The 23,760-nt window shown below is 38.8% G+C and overlaps 1 protein-coding gene across 3 annotated transcripts in view; it reads right to left on the minus strand.

Annotated features, from left to right (window-relative positions):
* Nucleotides 1-23,760, minus strand: part of GRIK2 (glutamate ionotropic receptor kainate type subunit 2) — a 584,433-nt gene that overhangs the window by 102,921 nt on the left and 457,752 nt on the right. For all 3 annotated transcript variants that reach the window (XM_054023645.1, XM_054023644.1, XM_054023647.1), the window contains exon 14: nucleotides 21,650-21,867. In XM_054023645.1, coding sequence (XP_053879620.1) covers nucleotides 21,650-21,867 — 218 coding nt within the window. The remainder of the gene's footprint in view (nucleotides 1-21,649; nucleotides 21,868-23,760) is intronic.

The raw sequence follows: 23,760 nt of genomic DNA on the forward strand, positions 1-23,760 counted from the left end.
AATAAATCAGATATTCCATATCTTATGTATAATATCCATAATAAAATGCAAAGAGCTGATCCAGTTCTCTTTAGAAATGACCCTAAAAATCACTTATTACACTATGTGATTCATCAATAAACTTACTATTTTAAATCTCTCTTAAATGCATAATAGTGAACCGCTATATCCCAGCATCCAGTATTTTTTTCTTTATATAATACAGACGTCAAACCAGAATTCTTTGTTATTAAAAAAAAAAGTTGGCACATCTCTCTTAAGAACTAAACTCATTATATATTTCATTAGATTATTCTAATGTACTTTTTACAAAGAAAAGTATTGCAGCAGGAGAATAAAAATGAAGTAAATAGTCCTGGCAAACCTTCTACAATGTTGTGATATGCACCAACATCACAAAGCTCATTGTCCTTGCACTAAAATGAAGGACAATTATAGAATGCTTTAGTTCAGAATTTGTGAACTTCACTGGTATTTTGATTGGTCTGGCATTTTGGTTCTGTTTGGATAAACATTTTAATCTTAGTCAAACCTGCTGAATTTACAAAATCTGTCTTGAAAAAAAAACAAAGAATGGATTGTTTTTATGAGATTTCAGGTATTACAAACTCAAACAGCCACATTTCATTCTACAAATAATCATGCTTGACTTGTACAGTTTGCTTTCAGTTATGCTTTTAGAGCCTAATTCTGGTATTCATGACATTGTAAATCAAGGTTAATTCAATACATTAAAGTGAGTAAAGTTACACCAGCATTAAATCTCTGTAAGTGAAATCAGAATCAATGCCCTTAAATTGTAACAGGGCAGGGTTATATTATGTATTTGGAACTGATCTACTATTCAGGTACTACTCCACCGTATATTTTACAACCAGTCTTTCAATGATTAATTACAAAAAAATAATACTTCCTACTGTCCAGGGCTGGCTCCAGGCACCAGCCGAGCAAGCTGGTGCTTGGGGCGGCAGATTGAACGAGGCGGCATTCCGCCCAATCCTAGGGCGGCACGGCCGCTTTTTTTTGTTGTTGTTGTTCTGCTCCGGCTGCCCCGTAGGGGACGGTGGTGCGGAGGATGGGAGCGCCCTGCAGCAAGCCCGGCAGGGCAGTCCTCGTCCTTTCCTCCACGCCGACCGGAGCGGAACCCTCCCGGCAGGCGGCGCGGCGCCGCGGGAGGGGCCGCATGGTAGTGCCCCACTGTAGCCCTGGCTGCCCCCCTTCTCTCTCTACCGTCAGGCCACAGCCTAGAGTAACTCAAAAACAGTCTCTCTCAGGGATTTCAGTTATTTTCTCTTCAGTCTCAGCCTGTAATCTGGAATTTAAAAGGTTTGTGAAAATGGAATATAATGAAAGAGAGTAGTTCAGCACCTTCCAAAAGGTTTGGTTTGTTCTAGATATGAGCAGTTATTAAGGTATATTTCAGTGGGTTCTTAGTTTTACCAAATCAGTTCGCCCATCTTTAATTGTACTGCAAATATACAAAAAAATAATAGAAATTAATTATACATTTTTGAGGAGGATTTGATTTTCCTATAGTGAAAATATAAATGTTTAATATATATTTTTTCTCTCTCCTGCTGCTATGTATTTCTCCCTTTTTTGTATTTCTTTTCACAATACAGTCCAAATTGATTTCCCATTATAGTTGCTAAGAAAATATAATAATAGTAATGTTTTGTTTTGCTTTAAAGCTTCCCAAGTGAAATTTTAAAAACTAGTGTACAAACTATTATGAAATTCATTCCTTTGATTATATTTGTTGTTGCTGTCTTTAACCCAGAGGATCTGTTTTAAATAATGGTCCTTCTCCTAGCAAATGAAATCACTGACACTAAATGTCACAATGATTGAATAGCTGCAACTTAAATGACATAGCAGTTTTGGGAAACAAAATGCTCTATTCATAGCTGGAAAGAGGGTGGGGATATTTTAAAGTGTTAGGCTGTACACATCCTTAGATTTTTCAGCTTCTCTTGATTAATTCCTCTCCTGCTTTTAATAATTCATTTGACCAATTTGCTGGACTGTATCCTTCAGTTTACAGGATCTGGCCCCTAAAAATATCAAGCTTACTATATGCTTCCAAAAAAAATATGCAAACTGTGTTACATTAGTAGTGCACATATCAAAAATCTGCACCTGTCACCTTAATTTAATCTAATAAAAAAAATCATTGAACTGATAAAAAGCGCAAAAAAAAAAAAAAAAGCTATGCAGCGAATGACATAGCTACATCTACCCTGCTGGTGGAAGATAAATGTATTCAAGCTCTTAATACCATCAAGCAGATGGGATCACATGGGCAGAGCAAAATCATGGATATATGCTTCCTTTTAGTTCTTCTGTGTTTAGTTTTGCAATGCAATGCTTTCACCATTACTGGTTTTCTGGTTAATAATAGAACTTTTGATTAATCACAGTTAATTCATGCGATTAACTCAAAAAAATTAAACACGATTAATCGCATTGTTTAACAATAGAATACCAACTGAATTGTATTAAATATTATTGGATGGTTTTTCTACATTTTCAAATATTTTGATTTCTTTTGCAACATAGAATATGAAGTATACAGTGGTCACTTTATATTATTTTTATTACCAATATTTGCTCTGTAAAAATGATAAACAAAGAATTTTTTTTCAATTCACCTCATACAAGTACAGTAGTGCAATCTTTTTATCGTGTAACTTACAAATGTTGATTTTTCTTTTTGTTACATAACTGCACTCAAAAACAAAACAATGTAAAACTTTGCAGTGGTTCTCAAACTTCATTGTACCTTGCTTCTGACAACAAAAATTACTACATGACCAGAAGGGGGACCAAAGCCTGAGCCTGCCCGAGCCTTGCCACCCCAGGTGGGAGGGCCAAAGCCGAAGCCTCAGGCCCCAGCAAGTCTAATGCCAGCCCTAGCGACCCTATTAAAATGGGGTCATGACCCACTTTGGGGTCCTGACCCACAGTTTGAGAACCGCTGCTTTAGAGTCTACATGTCCACTCAGTCCTACTTCTTTTTCAGCCAGTTGTTGATGCATCTGATGATGAAAATAGAAATGCATCTGTCCACACTGCTTTGGACAGTTATCGAGCAGAACTCGTTATCAGCATGGACGCATGTCCCCTAGAATGGTGGTTGAAGGATGAAGGGAATTATGAATCTTTAGCGTGTCTGGCACATAAATATCTTGCGATGCCGGCTACAACAGTGCCATGCGAACACCTGTTCTCACTTTCAGGTGACATTGTAAACAAGAAGTGGGCAGCAACATCTCCTGAAAATTGTAACCTAATTTGTTTGTCTGAGCAATTGGCTGAAGTACAACTGAGTGGACCTGTAGCCTCTAAAGTTTTACATTGTTTTATTTTTGAATGCAGTTATTTTTGTACATAATTCTACATTTGTAAGTTCAACTTTCATGATAAAGAGATTGCACTACAGTACTTGTGTTAAGCAAATTGAAAAAAACTATTTCTTTTGTTTTTTACAGTTCAAATATTTGTAATCAAAAATAAAAATAAAGTGAGCACTGTTTACTTTGTATTCTGTGTAATTGAAATAAATATATCTGAACATGTAGAAAACATCCAAAAATATTTAAATAAATGGTAATCTATTATTGTTTAACAGCATGATTAATCACACGATTAATCGAGATGAATTTTTTTAATCACTCGACAGCCCTAGTTAATAATAATGGTTCTTAATAGAAATGACCAAACTTGTCCTATTAAAATATGACACATGCACATAGCACAAAATTTCAATTCAATCCAGAACTGAAATGTTGCAAAATATGGTTATTATTGTTTTCCCTCTCTCTTGTTTTTATGTGCATATGGACTCCACGTCCTATCCCCCTTGCCCTTATCCCCTCAGTGTGTCTCTCTATCTGTAACCTGTTCTTATGAAATTTCTAGCTCAGAGGCCTGATCCTCCAAAGACATGCTTCAGCAGGACAACTCACAAGTAAGGTTACTCATATGTGTTAAGTGTTTTCAGGATAAGATTCAAACTTGCAAACCCAAGAAGTCTGGTTAGCTCAGATAAGCATTCAAACTTGTGGATGCTTAGCCTAACAGAACCTGTGAATGTCTTGGTGAATTTAGTTCTTTATTCTACTTTTAAACACAATTTGTTTATTTAAAATGACAATAACAGTAGCAAGAGCCATAGCTGGTAAAAGGTTTGGCTCCCACTGTTTTAACACATTACACACGACTGATTAAATATTGAGCTGCTTGAGTCTACTGTGACAGGTTAGGAATATACTGCACAAGGAGTTCAGCCAAGTATACCTTCAGAGCCTTAAAAGTCAAAAGAAGCACTTTAAAATAAAAGAATTTGCATAGGGTACAGACTTGAAAAGTCATTGTAATATAATTTATTTGACTAGATCAGAACAAATTGAATTTCTAACCCATGGGAAATACCAATATTTCAACATTTTTTTTCATCCTGAATTCGCTGAAATGTTGAAATATTGAAATTTTTCATGGAAGGGAATTTCTGAAGGATCCGACTACAAAGGCTACTCATATAGCAGGGTCACACTGCAGAGCAGACTGGTTGAGTCAAGAGACAGTTCATCCTGGAGCATGGTTCCTGAGTCAGAGACATAGATCAGTTATGATTGGGAAATGAGGAAACATTTGTTTCAAAATTTTCAATTGAAATGAAACATTTTGACATCCCAATGTTTCATTTCAGTGTGTTGAACTGACTCTTAGTTTCAAGTCAGTTCAACATTAAAGTCCATTCCCCTATTGTATTGCTTTGCCTTATGGGAGTCAGAGTTCAGATTGATTGCTGCCTCCATTCTCCCAATAGGCCAGGCTCTGTGGCTAGCCTACATCTGTGTATCACACATGATGCACTTGCAGCCACGTGACTCCAATGATGCACCACTCTGCTCCACCAGAAGAAAGTCTGTGTTGAATCATGGGAGATGTATTCTGGCCACAGAGCCCAGTATATAAGAGAGAACAGAGACTCAAACAGCAACTCCCATGCGGCAATATTCCACAGCTGAGAAATACAATTCAGTGTTGGATTGATTTGAAACAAGATATTTTGGGTGAGTTAAACAATCTGATATAGACTAATTCAGGTCGATCCCACCTGAAACAAAATATTTCATTTCAATTTCCCAGACAGAAAATCAAAACATATTTGGGAAATTGAAATAAATATTGTCAAGGAAAGTTTTAATTTAGCAGAAACTGCATTTTCTTTCAGCAAATAATTGTGATGGAAAATTCTTGACTAGCTGTAGTTGTGACCCCTATATTCCCATTAAAATATATGCTGCATTTTGAATAATTTGTAGTCTTGATATACAGTAGACCAGGACACCAGAAAAACAAAGAATTGCAATAATATCATTAAACTGGCTAAAAGCACTTGTTAAGTATTCTAAATTGTTTTTACGGAAAAGTGGTTGCTGTCTTGCTTTTCTCAGCTGGGAGGCATTGTGGCCTAGTGGACAGAACACTGCACTCAGACTCAAGACACCTAAAGTCTAATCCCAATTCGGCCACTAATCTACTGGGTGCCCTTGGGCAAATCAATTTGCCTATTTGTGCCTCAGTTTCCCCATCTATAGAATGGAGATAATGCTACCTTTGTAAAGCGCTTTGAGATCTACTGATGAAAAGCTACATAGTATTACTTTTGTTATTCAAATGTAATTTTAGTAATACAGTACACCTTTGCTATAACACCCTTCATTACAAACCTCCGCCTTTAGTGAACCCAGTTCCTGGATCCCAACTACAGTTCGGTACAGTTTAAAAAAAAAAAAAAAAAAAAAAAAAAAGGATATTGCACATGTTTGCACAATTTCTATCCAGGGTTGAGTCCAAGAGCAAAAACTAAGGAGTGGGCCACAATCCGGGTTGAAGCTGAAGCCCCAGTGGTGGTGCAACTTTGGGGGCTGACAGCTGGGAGTCCTGCTGCTGTGGGGACTGATAGCTGGGTGCCCAGATGCTGTGGGGGTGGTCAGCTGGGAGCCTGGAACCTGGCTGCTGCAGGGACTGACAACCGGAGCCCCTCTACCTGAGACTGAAATCACAGAGGTCACCTAAAATCTCCCTCCCTGGCAACTTGTAGCCTTAGTTTTTATTATTATTAATTATAATAATTAGTTAATTTAGCTAACACCTTTATTCAAGGTGACTTCATTAACTTACTCCAGCAGTTTATCGTTGGTTTTGATTGTCCTTTCACTATAACGAATCCCTGGCTATAACGAACAAAAGGTTGTATTCTGACAGTGGTTTGAGCATTGGCCTGCTAAACCCAGGGTTGTGAGTTCAATCCTTGAGGGGGCCATTTAGGGATCTGGGGCAAAAATTTGTCTGGGGATTGGTCCTGCTTTGAGCAGGGGGTTGGACTAGATGATCTCCTGAGGTCCTTTCCAACCCTGATATTCTATGAGAAGAGTGAGGTTGTATTGTATCAGATGAATTAGATGTCATTCCAATTATAAACCTAAAACTAAAGCAATAGTCAGACTCTTAATACTTCGAACTGTCACCAGTCCCAGCAAAGATAAATGTACCATTAGCATCTCAAAAATAAATCATATTTTTTGCTCTTAAGAGCTGTAAGTCAAGGTCAGTATACTGTTGGTTTTACATTGATAGATGGTATAGCTTTAACTTTTCAAGTGATGTCAGATTTAACAGGAACTTCAGGGCAGAGTGATAAAAGCCTAACATGATTCAGACAACAATGGCAGGAATCAATATTAAGTCTAAAAACTTGAAGTTCCAGTGGATGGAAAATTGAAGGTATGAAGATAAAGATGAACAGGCGTAATACTAACTGAAAATACCAATAATGGTAAGGTAAGACATTTAGAAATTGAACTGATAACCTAGAAAATAAATTCAAATTAAGAAATATTAGATTCGTATGATAAGGAAATTGACACAACTCTGCCCAAGGGGTAGGACACCTCAGAGTGCGTCTCCACAAAGTCCATTCAATCCTCATGTCTCCAATGCCATTGTGAGCTGACTTAAGGAGCTAAGTAAAGACTGAGTTGATAAATGAAAAGATCAGGAAATTGTAAACCTTTTTAATTTGGAAAAAGTTCAAAATCTAAATGTTCTTAATTTCTTATTAAAGATGCCTTGTGTGATGCAGCTGCATGTGTAATTTCCATTACCGCAAAGTGACTCTTATAATTTCATAACAACACAAGTTTTTTGACTAAAATACTGGACACAGGTTTTTGCATCCATAATAAACTAAGTTTAGTGCCTCTAGCTATCAAGGAACACAAGCTGCTTGAGAACAGCTAGATACAACCATAAAATAAATAAACAACATTGTTGCTTCCCTACAGCCAAGAGAAAAGCTTCAGCAGTTCAACTGTAGGGAGTGGAAGGGGGGATAAATCTCCGGGTAGATTAGTTAAAAGTCCATGTACAACAGGCACTATTCTTGGAGCTTCTTTGCCAGATAAGGCAGAGAGAGAGAGATCTATATGACCATCCCATCAAATCATTGGAAATGTTTGATGCTATTCTCCTCTCACAGAAAGTTCCTTTAGGGATGAGGCTGTCTTTCTGTGTCAGAAAATGTGCACAGATTACACAGGACAAGAGGCTTCTGTCAGTCACCTCATACTGATATTTCTTAAAGCTTTGGAAGATTCTCTTTAAGGTAAGGAACGTAAATGTCTCCTGCACCTAAAAAAGAGAGAAACTCTCTGCCTTATCAGAGACCATCTTTAGACATCAAAACCATAATTCTAATGTCAGATCATCAAAAGATCTGCAGCTGTATTTCCTATGTTTTATAGACCCTGAAGGGTCAGGCAAGTTCACTCCTCAAACGACTGAATGAATTAATCAAATGCAAGCATTTCAAGATGGTTGCATTGTGGTCGTATATCACAGTAGTTGATCAAGGGGATTACTTGGCATTAATTGATTTGCATGATGCATATTCCCATATCGGAAAACCAGCATCACTTACACTAATATATGCTGCACAAAATCTTTCACTCTCCCCATGACCACAAGGAGTTACAACCTTAAGAAAACAACAACAAAATTTACTTAATACCTGCTCTGAACTGGTTGACAATGACATTTGGGAAGTCACTTCCAAAAAAAAAAAAAAAAAAAGACAAATCAATATCCAGTAGCTGCTAGCAAGTATAAAAGAAATCACTACATTCCTTGCTGAATTTTATCACTTAGGAGCTATAACATTTGACTCCCTCCTTGGGAAAGAGTAGAAAAAGGACCATGTGTATTTGTACAAAAGGAAAAGGAAAAAACTTGCACCTGTTTGGTCTGATAGCCTCGTACAGATAATTATCTGAGTGAGGCTTCGTGCATGTCTTCAGATGATAGGACTCACAACAAAATTTTCTGAAATATCAGGAATCTGTATGGTCCAAGTTAAGCACCGAAAATACAGTTAAATACTATCTGAATTAATGGATAAATACTGAAATCTGCTAAAAAGGGTATCCATGTCAGAGCCAGCTTGTGTGATTATCACCATAAATGCATCTTCAAAAGGGTAGGTAACATATCTCGACAAGCATTCTGTTCAGACAATTGATTAAAACCAGAAGGAAATGTACCAGTGTTATAGGATTCAAGGTGGTGAGCAGGACAATGCTGGCACTGAAAACATTTCTTACACACAAAACAATGCTAATGCAGTTGGACAACACCTCAGCAGTATCATATATAAACTGACAAGGCAGAACCAGAAGTTCATCCCTCCTAATGAATAGAGGCTCTCAAGTGGCTTCAGTGGGCAGGCTCTGACTCTGAGGGCTGCTCATACAGTAGGATCACACCATGCAGCAGACTGGTTGAGCCAAGAGACAGTTCATTCCGGAGCACGGTTCCTGAGTCAGAGCCAGACTGAGACATAGATCAAATTTTCAATCTTTAGGTTGGTTACCCAGAGACTGATCTATTTGCTTTGAAAAAACAATGCTAAACTCAGTGTTTTATCTTCCATTTTGAGAGCAGGTAATGTTCCCAATAGATACATTCCCAATTTCCCAAATAAACCCTCAACTAGGAAAGTGCCTATTATACAAGTATTCTCTGTGGTTCTAGTCCTATTCCCTTTCTTCCCTCACTCATTGTTGGAGGACAGAGAAAAAGGGAAAAAAGCTGAAAAGGAAAGAAGAAGAATGGGGACAGTGTGGACAATATTCTTGCCCTCTCCCTCAGTGGTTAAAGAGCACCAGAACACTTCCAAAGAGAGAAAAGGAATTTAGGAAGTTCTCACATTAAATGTATGGAATGAATGTTGCATGGCAATTGGGAGGTTAAGTTGAGTGAGGATATGGTGATGAGTAAACTCTCTTGCCCATCGGCTCTTATCAGTATGTACAGTCCAGTTTTCCTTTTACATGTGGCTCAGTCAACTAGAGAACCTTGAGGAAACATTGCAGGTGAGGAGGAGGGGGGTGGGATAACAGAATGGCACTAAGACCTATTAGTGTAACACAAAAGTCTACACTAGAAAACTATCCCATCCTCAGAGACCAGTTTGCACTGCAGAAATACCAGCAATTACAGCACTATTCAACAACCCACCTTCCACTTCCCAAACACATGCACAGTGCCCAGGCACTTGTACCCACTTCCTTCAGAAAGTCTACTGACAGATGTGTTCTGTGCCAGTTTACAGCAGCAGGTAAAGATTAAACTGTAGCTGACTCAAAACAGAGTTTAACAAAGCTCCTACTTTGCCTGTTCTCAGGAGTACCTATACCTACATATTCCCCTTAACAAGACAGAAGCGCTTTTTCTTGCCTCTCCAAGATCTGCCAACAGCTGTCATGAGTTCATGAGTATTACGTTATGATCGCACTTCCTATCTTGAGCTAGCTAGCAAAGAAACAACATTTAGGGCAAGGACTCTTGACTACAAGATCCAGAGAAGTGCTGATTAGGGCTAAACCAGGTGACAATTTGTCATCAGTCTTTCTCTGGAGATATCACTTTTTGATTTGTTAGTCTCTTGTACTTCCAGGTCTAACTAATCACAGTCAACAAATTAAATGATGGATGGCATACTTTTTTTTTTAAGCTTTAGCATGCAGCAATTGAGGTAAATTAAAACAGAGGTTACAGTCGTGCTGTTTTATGATGTCCCATACCCTTAGGAGGACCACCACCACCCAGTGTATGTTACATCACAAATGAAGGTGTAATTACAGCATGGGTAGGCATACTGTGATGACGTGTGTGTGTGTTGCCTTCCTCCCTATTGCTTCCTGCTCCCGGTTGCTGCTCCCAGGACTCAAGTGTTCCAGTTCCTGTGTCTGTATGTGTGTGTGTTCATAGCACTAGGTGTGTGCAGTCACTCAGGGACTGCTGCTGAAAATACAGACCATTTGGATTGTTGTTTTGTTCAGACTGCTGCTGACATAACTGGTTCATGGTTAATATGTGTTTCAATTGACCACCTAACTGCATGTCTTGCTTCGATTTCCTTGTGTTTTGGGATTCTGGCTCTGGGGTGCATCAGTGTGTAATGCACACCCATGCTATCTTTCATGTAGCTGGTACAGATAACTGGAAAATGAGGATGTAGTAGTGAGGATGTGGTAGCATGGGCTAGCCACCCCAGTACAAGCCCATGAGACTCTGAATGTGTACTGTACCAGGGTACCTGCCACCGCGTCTTCATTGCTATTGTTACTAGCTAGCTTAAAGCATGTCTACCCATGCTGAAATTTGTGGTGCAGATATTTCCTTATAGATACTCTATAATAATGTACTTGGAGAATGGGTCCCTATTAGTATGAAAAGAAAGTTTGGAAATTGACACTAATATCATCTAAGAATTGTTATTTTAATTCTATGCTGATTACAATTCTATTATTCTTTGATGGTGGGAGACACCCATGGCTATTAGGTAAGACTTTGGACTAGTCAGTTTTGCTAAAATGAGAGTTCTCTGTGAAGAGCAACCTATAATTCCTTCCCCCATGAATATTTCAGGATAAGAAGGAAACAGATGGTACTTAAGCTGTGGAAATATTGATTCAGATGAAGTCAATACAGAGGAGATTTTTCCTAATGTTAACTTTTTATTTGTTTTGGGTTCCTCCCCACCACATCCTCTTAAAAATAGCTAGTAGTGAATCTATTCAACTGTTTATGTGATAAGTATTTTATTTATTTATTGTAATTATTGTGAGCGATTAATCCTGTCTGTGCTGGAAAGTGATGTGTATTTCATGGAGATCACATTTAAATACATTACTGCTATGTATAATATCAGGTTAAGTATTGTATTTGGAGACAGGAAAAGATGAAGAATAAGAAGGAATCACTTCTCCATTGCCCCACAGCACACTTGCCCCACTCCAGCAGTTTAAAGAGGCTGTAAAGGCATCAGAGCTGCCCATTGGGGAAAAGTTCTATTGTAGGTGCCTGTTTAGATGTCTTAGAGCCAGCAAAGCATCTCTTTACAGCCCACAGTGCAATGACTATGCAGGGGTGCATGGCCTGGGGAAGGAAGCTTGGATGGAGCCCTACTATGCTCTGGCTAGTCTTGGCCACGGCAGCAGACCCTACAGGCCCCCGACAGCCCCAAAATATGGGGATGGAGATTCAAGATGTCAGAAAGCCACCTTAATTCTCATGCTCCCTGTTGTTGTTGTTGTTGTTGTTGTTTTAAATGAGCAGGGCTGCAAGAAATAATTCTTCCTTGTATCTGGAACTGTAGCCACAGCTTCATTCATTGGGCCTACAAGCAAGCTGTCAGAGGAGTAGCAGATTGCAGTGAGGCTTCAGGATCAGGCATGCATGACTGCACTGGCATGGCTTTTCAGGGATGTTATGGAATCAGTTGTTGCCAGAACTCTGCTCTATGGAAATCCCTGCAAACCCTAATAGTGCATCAAGGCAAGAATTATTTTGATTCTAGAACAGAGGTCACTTCTCAGAGTTGAGCAGCTTTGCCTAGAGGCATTTCCCCTGTTCCATACTGGTATGGACACCACATGAAAAGACAGGAACAGAATTTAGACTGGCCCATATACAGAGTACAGCAGCCACATACTGTTAATAAAAAGAATTAGTAAACAGACAAAAATGTTAGGGAGGTCTGTTGGAGGCAAAGTAGTGACATTCTCTTTCTTCCTGTTTGGAAGAAATGTGCAAAGATCAAATGTCCAAAGATCAAATTGAAAACAAAATACGTAAAATGTTTATTGTTTTTAAAATAGCTGAGACTGAACTTTTATATAAATTGCTGATTGCCTTATTTGGACTTCCAGTTAAAGGATAACAGTTAAATGTTAACTTAATTTTGCACCTGCTAATTGCAGCACAGTATGAAATGTCAGCTAAATGGGAATGAAAAATTGCTCCCAAATCATAAAAACAATTCAAATAAAGGTGGGAAAAGTGGTTTAGAAGAATCAAATTATATGAAAATCTGAACAGGCCTGGATAAATCCTCCCTAACTAATGCATGTGTCCTCATTATTATAAACCAACTATCTATAAAGCCAAGGAAAACAGTAATTGTTTGTGCTGGTATGAGAGTGTATAGCCATTAATAATGTGTGCACTTAAAGTACATTCCACTTTTAGAGCTCTTACCAGTAGAGATGGTAGGAAAATAGAATTTTCCCCATGAAAATTTCAGCTTTTTTGGCAACATATTTTTACTGAAAATTGATTTTTTTTTTCAAAGTGGTGTTCTGGTGTCTCTTGGGAGTTGTAGTTCAGATGCCTTGCACTGCCATCCTTCTGTATTGGTCAGGCTCTCTGGCCAGACCATATCTCCCATGATGCATCACAATCAGGGATGCTATGAAGAACCTTAACAAGATGGCACAAATGGTGCATCATGGAAGATGTTGAACCTATAGAGACTTGGAGCATAAGCCGCCTGAACGACAACTTCCATGAGGCACTACGACACCAGTTTAAATGGAAATGTTTTGATTTCAACCCCAAAGCATTGGGTTTTTAGTATTTCATTGACATGGAAAGCAGACATTTTTTGTGGAAAATGTCATTTAGTCAAAAATCCAATTTTCTGACAAAAAACAGTTTTGATGAATACCAGTTCCATTGATATTAGGGTGACCAGATAGCAACTGTGATAAAACGGGACAGGGGGTGTGGGGTGACAGGTGCCTATATAAGAAAAAGTCACAAAAAAGGGGACTGTCCCTTTAAAAATGGGACATCTGGTCACCCTAATTGATATTTCCTATACAGATAAAAGGGAATGCTGCCAGAACTGCTATGCTCTCCAGAGCTAAGAAGAGATTTTTTAAGTGTGCCCACTGTACAAAGTGGAAATTAAGAACAGGAAAGGGTAGTATTATGAAAATTTCTCAACCCTTAAATTTTTTATACCAGGGCTAGCCTTCCAATGGAAAAGGAGGAAGCCACATTAGGCAGAGATGGCATGATATACAAACAAAAGAATAGAAAATATTCCTTACAGAACAATCTCACACTGTCAGGTGAGAATGGCCAGATAACCAAAAGTTCTTTTCCACTTCTCAGTTATATCGTGCAATATTGGAATTATTCAGTAAATAATTATTTGGAAAAACCCACAGGCACCAATACTGATTACATACATGTGTTACTCATCTGGAATGACATTTACACACTTGCCCCTTCTGTCACTCTCTCAAATCATGCCAACTGAAATGTCACTCTAAGCCAGGCTACAGGCTTCTTTTTCTGGCTTCTAGATGCTTCTGAGCAGCCAAAACTTCCTCTCCCTCCCACTTTTCATGGCTCCTTTGGTCCCTCTGTAACTGTGAGTGCAGCCCAGTCCAGGAGGAATTAGAAAGAAGGAGGTAACCAGCACTGCTGATCTCTGGTCCCGAGCAGCAGCACATTCCACCCCCAAGAAACAGCCACGAGGGAGGGATATAGAACAAGAAGGATTAAGAAGAAATTCAGGGAGAGAAATGAATTAAGAGGGGAAGCATGGAGGGGAGAATGGATCATTATGGAAAGAGGGTCAGAATGAGGAGAGAGAGACAATCTTGAAGAAAACTAGAGATGGGGTAGAAAGTTTGGGAAGGAGAGGAAAGGGAAAAGAAACTCTGGGTATGTCTACACTGCAATTAAAAACTAGCAGCTGGTCTGTGTCAGTTGACTCAGGCTCGCAGGGCTCAGATCATGGGACTGTTTAATTGCACTGTAGATTTACGGATTCTGGCTGGAGCCCAAGTTCTAGGATCCTACGAGCCTGAGTCAACTGGCATAGGTCAGCCACAGGTGTCTAATTGCAGTGTAGACGTGCCCTCTGTAGAGACAAATTGGAGAAGGATGGTCTTCTAACTAATGCACAGGACTCGAAGTCAGGACTAGGATTCATTCCCAGTCTGCCACTAACTTGCTGTGTGATCTTGTACAAGACATGTAATCACTCAGTGTCTCAGTTTCCCTCTCAGTAAAATGGGGCTATCATATAGATCTACCTCCTAAAAAGCTAAAAATTCAAAAATTCCTGGGATGGAAGTACTGGCATTAACTTATGAAGTTAGATAGAGGAAGACAGGCTGAATAAAAACCCTCTTGTTTGTTGTTATTTGTATTGCAGCAGAGCCTGAAAGTGCTGAAACAATGGGTCCCATGTGCTAGGAGCTGTACAAACACAGAGAAAGAGGAAGTCCCTGCCTTTAACAATTTACAGTGCACTGGCACAGGAAATGTGTACAAGACAGGAAATGGGGACATACAGATATGAAATCACTTGCTGAAAGTCACACAGAAACACAGTGCCAGAGCCAGGAACAGAATCTACGTCTCCTGAGTCTCCCTCATCCACTATGGTTAATTATGCTGCACAATTACAGGCTCTGAGGACATCATGCTGATATAAATCCTAGCACCCTTCCTCTTCCTTCCAACGGTGGATTTCAGGAAGCTGAGCTCACATGAGCATGTTCCCTGGGGCCTAGTTGGTGAAGTCTACCCATCCCAGCACTCTCATCTTTTGTATCTTGTCTCTAGTAAGTTTAAATCCTCCAGCCAATATGTGTGTGTGTTCCTGGTTTAGTCTCTTCTTCTAGACATAGACATAATGTTCTTCTATGCTAGCTCCTCCAAAATTGGCTGGGTTCCAAAGATATTAAAAGGAAGATTTCAATGAGCTTTTATACCAATACTTGATGCTGAAATTACTGTCAATCTCTGGGCTGCTACTGTGCTTCACTGTGATTGGAGCTAATAGCTATTACCAGGATTTCATATTTTCATTTAACATTAAGAAACCATCTGGAGCTTTTATTTCATGCTAACATAATGCCACAGTTGTGCTCAATATAGTCAGCAGCTTTATCTTGCTATAATGAGAGAGAAACACACACGCGCTGAATCAAATTATACCTTCATATTTGTCATATTTGTGCATTTCTGCTGAAACCATATTTTCATAGAATTTAATATCAGCTCTAGTCTGACCTCCTGCATAACACAGGCCAAAGATCCTCACATAGTCATCCCTGCATCAAACCCATAGCTTATTTCACCTATAGCCTATCTTTTCCAAATATATTCAGTCTTGACTTAAAGTTGAAAGGGGAGGAGAATCCATCACACCTTGAGATTAGTTGTTCCAATGGTTAAGTACCATAATGTGTACCTTATTTCCAGTCTCTATTTGTCTAGCTTCAGCTTCCAGCCATTGAATCTTGTTATGCTATCTTCTGCTAAACTAAAAAGCCCCCTTCTGTCAAAAATCTCTTTTCCATGCAGGAATTTATAAACCGCAATCAAGTCACCTCCTACCCTTCTTGTCAATAAACTAGATTAAAGAAGCTCAATCTCTCACTATAAGGCATGTTTTTCATACCTCAGATCATTATTATAGCCCATTCCTGATCCCTCCCCAATTTGTCAATATCCTTTCTGAAATGTGAACACCAGAACCAGACACAATATTCCAGCAACAGTCTCACTAAAGCCATATACAGAGATAAATACTCCCTCCCTCCTTCTACTTGATATTCTCTTGTTTATAGATGCAAGGATGCATTGGTCTTTTAGCCTCAGTATCGCACTATAAGCTCCTGTTCAACTGGTTATCTACCGTGACCTCTGACTCCTTTTCAGAGACTGCTTTTCATGATACAATCACCATTTTTAAGTGTGACCTACATTATTTTAGATGTATGACCTTGCATTTGCTGTGTTAAAACAGATGCTGTTCAAATGCACCCACCTTACCAAGTGATCTAGATCAATTTGTAAAATTGACCCGTCCCCATTATTATTTACCACTCCATCAATTTTGTGTAATCTGCAAATTTTACCAGCAATATTTTTTATATTTTCTTCCAGATCATTGATAAAAATATTGAATAGCATTGGACTGAGAAGAGAGCCTGCTGGGACCCCACTAGAACCATCACCACTGGGTGATTCCCATGTACAGTTACTTTTTGAAATGTATTAGTTAACCATTTTTAATCCATTTATTATGGGCTATGTCGATTTCGTATAGTGCTATTATATCATAATGTTATTTGAAACTAAGACTTATAGAAGTCTAACTTTATTATTGCAACACAACCACCTTTATCAATCAAACTTGTATTCTCATCAAAAATAATTTCAGGTTTATTTGACATGACCTATTTCTCATAAAATCATGTTGATTACCATTAATTATGTTACCATGTTTTAGCTATTTATTGATTATATCCAACATCTGCCTTTCTATGATTTTGTCCAGGATTAATGTCAGGCTAACAAGCCTATAGTTTCTTGGTTCATCCTATTTACCCTTTTTAAATATTGGCACAGCACTAGCTTTATTCCAGTCCTCTGGAACTTCACCTGTGTTCCAAGATTTTATTAAAACTCAACATTAATTATTCAAAGACTTTCTTGGCCAGTTCTTTTAATACTCCTCTGATCCTGCAGATTTAAAAAAAAAGGTTTAACTTGAATAGTTTCTGTTTAACATCCTCTCTCGTTACTGATGGTATAGAAACCATTTCACAATCAGTGTAAGACAGGGATCGGCAACCTTTGGCAGCTGGCCCGTCCTCACAGATCAACAAGTATATATATATATTCTACCATATGGAACTATATTCTGTTAGCTCAAAATGAATGAAATTAGATTATGATCATTTCCACCTAGTCAACCATCAGATTTGTCAAGGAGGTTCTGTTGGTGTAAGTGGGAAAGAATGTAGTCCAGTGTTAGATTTTGTTTTTTATGCCACATACATCTGAGTACTAAAATTTCTTCCTTATATACTCAACTGCAACCAACAGCACATGTATCAAGGAAACTCTTACTTCCTCAAGGAAGAGACTAATGGATATTGGGTTAATCAACTGAGATTGTGGAGTTTTCATTTATCCCTTCCAGCTGAGCTCCATATTTCCTCTATTGGTAGTACTAGTGCAACATCAATGGGCAGTTCTAATGCTGTGTATTTAAAACTATACCCCACTTTCCAAGCTCCTTTCCTTTCATAAGTCTTTCAGCTTCAAGTAACCAAACTGTGTGAATTCTTAAACTGCTTTTAAGCTTAGCTCCTCAGTACCACGTATAACATGATACTAATTAACTGATAATATTTAGATAAAACAGCAACAAATGATCACAAAAGTGTTAGGAAGAGTTCGACTGATGCTCTCAACAGAGTCACTGGGTTCTACACGTATATTCACTGCAAAATACTTTGCCTTTAGATCAGTGCTTAATTTGTAATGAAAGAGGTGCAAGGCTCACATAATTTTTGTACTTTCATAATTGATGCAGCAACCCCAGAGGTGCCGGGGCTATGAACTGCCAAGCCTAAAGTTGCTAGGTCTCAGCCCTATCAAGCCCTGGCACAAACTAAGCACCACTTTAGATACAATGTTGTAAATCCACATTGACTCCAATAAATGTATTTACACCAGTGTAATTGAGAGCAGAATTTTACCCTAAATTTAACAACTGAGTTCTGTGCTCTGACTTCACTTTCCTTGTTCACCCTTGCTGAAGTGGTGAATTCAATAAAAATGTACTAGAAGCACTACAAAATTGTGCTTTCTGATGCTATGTTTCTGTTGTGTGCAGTCAAGTCTAGTACATTTCAAACTTCTATGTGCCACTGAAGGGAATGCATTTCCATGCAAGAGATGCAGTCATTGCTCTACTGACTGTAAATGTTCTGTTCTTGGAGGCAACATAGCGGCAGACACAAAGAAATAAAGGAAGGAATGTGAGAAGGATCAGAAACAAAACAGGATACATATTCAAACAGAGGAACAACACACAGAAGCACAAGAGAAGATGAGAAAGATAGTGTGTATAAGAGCAGTATATATTGGGGAAAATATGCAGAGAAGAGATAGGAGGAAACAAAAAAGCAAGAAGGAGAAATAGTGTCTGGAGAAGAAAGGAAGGTGTCATGGAGAATTTTTTTCAATAAAGAAAAAAGTTAAGGACAGAGAAAAACGATGCTGGCAACTGGAGTCAAAGATACTGCTAGGTAAAAACTGTCTCCTAATGTTTTAGAAAAAAGCACAGGAGTACTTGTGGCACCTTAGAGACTAACAAATTTATTAGAGCATAAGCTTTCGTGGGCTACTGCCCACTTCTTCGCCACAAGTACTCCTGTTCTTTTTGCAAATACAGACTAACACGGCTGCTGCTCTGAAACCTGTCAATATTTTAGAGTCCAGCCTTCCAATCTGAGGAGTATAAGATCAAAGTCTTCTGCCAAACAAAAAAGACATTGAAGTCCGGTAGTGTTTTCTGGTAATACAATAAATACCTTGTGTCATCTTTATGTCCTGGGACTTTAATCATGTTGTACTTTAAAAATCTCAGTTTTTAAACTTTTTCTGAATGTTGTTTTATTGGATTGCTACACATATTTCCTGTCATAAAAGAAGTTCTAATGGATTAGTTACTTCCATCAATTTCATAGAATCATAGATTTTTAGGTCAGAAGGGACCATTATGATCGTCTAGTCTGACCTCCTGCACATCACAGGCCACGGAATCTCACCCACCCACTCCTGTAACAAACCCCTAACCTATGTCTGAGCTACTGAAGTCCTCAAATCATGGTTTAAAGACTTCAAGGTACAGAGAATCCTCCAGAAAGTGATCCGCGCCCCACGCTGAAGAGGAAGGCGAAAAACCCCCAGGGCCTCTGCCAATCTGCCCTGGAAGAAAATTCCTTCCCAACCCCAAATCTGGTGATCAGCTAAACCCTGAGCATGTGGGCAAGACTCACCAGCCAGACACCCAAGAAAGAATTCTCTGTAGTAATTCAGATCCCACTCCATCTAACATCCCATCACAGGCCATTGGGCACATTTAACACTAATAATGAAAGATCAATTAATTGTCATACCATCCACTCCATAAACTTATCAAGATTAGTCTGGAAGCCAGATATGTCTTTTGCCCCCACTGCTCCCCTTGGAAGGCTGTTCCAGAACTTCACTCCTCTGATGATGAGAAACCTTCATCTAATTTCAAGTCTAAACTTCCTGATGGCCAGTTTATATCCATTTGTTCTTGTGTCCACATTGGTAATGAGCTAAATAATTCTTCTCCCTCCCTGGTATTTATCCCTCTAATATATTTATAGAGAGCAATCATATCTCCCCTCAGCCTTCTTTTGGTTAGGCTAAACAAGCCAAGCTCTTTGAGTATCCTTTCATAAGACAGGTTTTCCATTCCTCGGATCAACCTAGTAGCCCTTCTTTGTACCTGTGCCAGTTTGAATTCATCCTTCTTAAACGTGGGAGACCAGAACTGCACACAGTATCCCAAATGAGGTCTTCCCAGTGCCATGTATAATGGTACTAACACCTTCTTCTCACCACTGGAAATACCTCGCCTAATGCATCCCAAGACCACATTAGCTTTTTTCACGGCCATATCACATTGGTGGCTCATAGTCATCCTGTGATCAACCAATACTCCGAGGTCCTTCTTCTCCTCTGTTACTTCCAACTGATGCGTCCCTAGCTTATAATAAAAATTCTTGTTATTAATCCCTAAATACATGACCTTGCACTTTTCACTATTAAATTTCATCCTATTACTATTACTCCAGTTTACAAGGTCATCCAGATCTTCCTGTTCGATAACTCCGTCCTTTTCTGGCAATTGGCAATACCTCCCAGCTTTGTGTCATCCACAAACTTTATTAGCACACTCCCACTTTTTCCTCAGATCCTTTTGAAAAAAAATCTCAGTGGAAACTATTCTGAACCTTCCTAACCCAGCCTCTGAGATAACAAGCTTACAAAGTCCTCAGTCACTGAAATTTAATCAATTCTTATTTTCCAGGTGAAAGTTGAATGTGAGAATACAGAAAGTATGTACAGTAAAAGCTTTTTTATCTGGCATGTGTGCTGCCTCTGCCCGCAGGCACCCTCCCCACAGTTCCCATTGGTCGTGGTTCGCGGTCAATGGGAGCTGCAGACCCAGCGCTTGGGGCAGGGTGGAGGCAGCATGCAGAGCCACCTAACCGCGCCTATGCCTAGGAGCAGCAGGGACAGGTCGCTGCTTGCGGTGAGCTGCCCAAAGTAAAAAAATCTTTTACTGTACTTACTTATATACGTATCACTACCATAAGATTAGATAATGATTTCTTAGCTCTTTCAGCTGAATAAATGGTGAAACTTTTACTCTATGCAGCTGAGTAAAGGGATGTAAAGGTGCCTTTAACTCACCCTTGGCACTGCCCAGATCTCTGGCCACACCCTCAGTCTTAGTGTAACACAAGAAAGCCTCAGGGCTTTTCTATGTTATAGTAGTATGTAATGGCTGTTAAGTGATAATTATGCTAGCTAAGGAACTCCAGATATGATGCATTTTCCAGGTCTGGAGTATGTCCCTGCACTGGGGAGCCATAGGAACCTCTTGTGCTGTCAAATCTGAAGGGCCACGATATATACTTAATGCTAATTTGTGCCAACCTAGTTAATTGGTGGAGCGGGAGAAGCGGCATTTCTTCTATCTCTAATCAGGCTTCAATGTAGCTAAAAATTAGCACATTATATTGTCTGTTGAATCACCCTAGTCACAAGGCAGAGGGCAAGGAGATGTTATATGAATCCGAGCTAGTCAAAATTCAATTTGAAAGGTTCTCAGAAATGCAATGTCCATACGATTTGCCCAGTCCAGCTGCGAGAGTGAAGACTGCAGTATCAGCATCTAGATATCTGAAGTTAGACAGATAGATACATAATTAACTCTGATAAAATTATTGACCTGATCGTGAAATCCCTATTCAAGCAAAACTCACACTCAGATCCAGCAATGGGAGATTCGCCTGAGCGATTCTCCTCACATCAGTATTCTTGACTTACTCCATTACAATGCACTCAGCATTCTGAGGAAAAATCCTCAGAAATATCTAAGCGGATCCAAAGCCCTGCTTTTTTATTTTCAGGAGAAAATTTCAAGAAATGGAAACTTCCTTTTTTACTTTCATGAGAAAGTTTATGTATGAACAAGATGTTTCTTTTGCTCTCTTGCAAACACACAAAAATGTAATTTTTCTAAATGGGTTCGATTGCAGTGGGAATCATCTCACATATTATATCTCTGCTCAGCAGGCTTAATTCAAGGTCTTTTTGCTTTCAGAATCATGTTTCAGCATTTTTTCCAATCAGAACATAAAGGGCCTACCTTGAAGAAAGTCATGGTTGCTCCATCTTCCACTGCGCCATACTCTATCTTTGTCTGCTTGGCTAAATCATCAGCTGAATCAATGGGAGATTCCATGCGCTCCACTGTCAGAAAGGCGGCTAGGTTAGCAGTGTACGAGGAAATGATGATAAGTGTGAAAAACCACCAAATGCCTCCCACTATCCTGGTGGAGAGGGCTTTGGGCATAAGCTCAGAACCTAATGGAAATTAGGGGAGAAAGGTGAAACCAGTGCACAGAAAACAATCCGCAAGCGTTTGGCACTTTTTTTGTCACAGTGTTAAGAACAGAATCACTGCACAAAAAATCTTTAAGCTACAGGCTTACATATTGCTTGTACAAACAAACACAACTGAAATGGAAAATAGGGACTGAGTACACTACAAGACAGATTTGGGGACTGTGGGAAACAAAATATAGTAATGGGACTCAAAGCGCAGTTTTGGCATGAGATAATGTACAATCTTATTTTTATTTTTTTTTGTTTCATGACAATAGAAAACAAGAAGCAAAAGCAGTAATTGGAACTGGATTGTCAAAAGAAGCTTTATACTAAAAAAAAACCTCACAGCAGGCTTGAGCCTCTAAGTTAATAATAATACTTACTGTAGCCTGTCTACTGTGCTTTTTCTTCAAAGCATTTAAAGATTAATTAAGCAGTTCATAAAAACTTTTTTTGATGAAAGAAAAATATGTTGCTGCTGAAAAAAGCAAATACAAAGCAGAGTATTTCAACTCCCCAAAACTATAAGAACCTTAACTTCTGCCACTTCTATTGTAATAAAGTCTTGTTTAGCAATTTCTCAGATAAAAGAAAACATCTCCCATCTCTATAATTAGCCCACAATTTCAGATAAACATGGGTGGCTGTGCCACACATTTAACTTGATAGAGCAGCAATGACAATATTAGACTGTTATGCATAAAGTAGATAAAGATAGATTATAATGCATTGCTGGAGTTGCCTGCTCATGGCACTAAAGAATGGAGGGGGCGCCACACATTGTATGGTAATTTGCATAATTATTAATGCCAATTTAGAGCCTAATGAGACAATTTGTAGCACATGACCTCCTCTTGTGCTTAATTATTATGAACAGGGAAAAATGGAATTCAGTTTACTTAATTTGCAGCAGAAATATAATTGTAAACTGACATGTATGGATTTTTCCCCATTAAATTATAGCTAATAATCATAAGGTAAACAATTCAAGTTTTGCCATGAATAAAATATATAAAAAAACTTTGAGAAGTATATATGCATTTTTAAAGAAATAGTTTATGAGTATTGATATATCATTTTTAGTAAATTAACTGATTTTTATTGCTACTTGGGTAAAATGAATGAAGGCAAGATGGACTATTTTATTCCTGATAAATTATGTTGTTTATATTACATTAATTAAGGAACTGGTCCAGCAAGGTAACACATCTTCAGACAAATGTAGGTTATGCCAATCTTTTCAACATCAATGCAACAAAAAAGAAAAAGAAAAGAAGTGGTAGCATGACTGGACTATTTGATCCAAAACAGTCCATCTGACCCTGCAGTTCATCTTACCCTTGCTGTTTCAAACAAAAAAAGGTGACAGACTTGGGCATGATAGCCAACTCCAGCGCCAGACTCTGCCTAGAACTCTGCAAGGAAAAAAAGTAAAAAAGTACCTTTCTGATGTAGTCGCTCCTAGGCCCTGTCAGTCAGACACTTAGACACCATAACACTACAATATTTCCTAATAAGCCCACCATCTTCAAAGTATTATTTTAATTAAAAATCAACACTAATAGAGTCAAACGAGACTGGGAAGAAAAGAACAGTGGAAATGTTTGCCACAGTTGCCCCAATTACCACAAGTTCATATCTTACCCAAGGACTTAAACAGAACGCCACCTAGGCCTGTGAAACAGAGCCTGGTTAGGTGCTGACTGTCATGTACCCAAGGTAACGTCATGTCCAGCACTATATCCCACAGTTTCCTGGGAGCTAGGGGTGTCAGCAAAAAATGTATGAGTTTCCTCTATCATGTATCCTCCTCCAGCATTAAAGAAAAGTGTTGTAAAGACATTAATCAATATTGAAGTGGCATTTAAA

This window comes from Malaclemys terrapin, chromosome 3 (genome assembly GCF_027887155.1).
Source record: "Malaclemys terrapin pileata isolate rMalTer1 chromosome 3, rMalTer1.hap1, whole genome shotgun sequence".
Classification (NCBI taxonomy): Eukaryota; Metazoa; Chordata; order Testudines; family Emydidae; genus Malaclemys; species Malaclemys terrapin.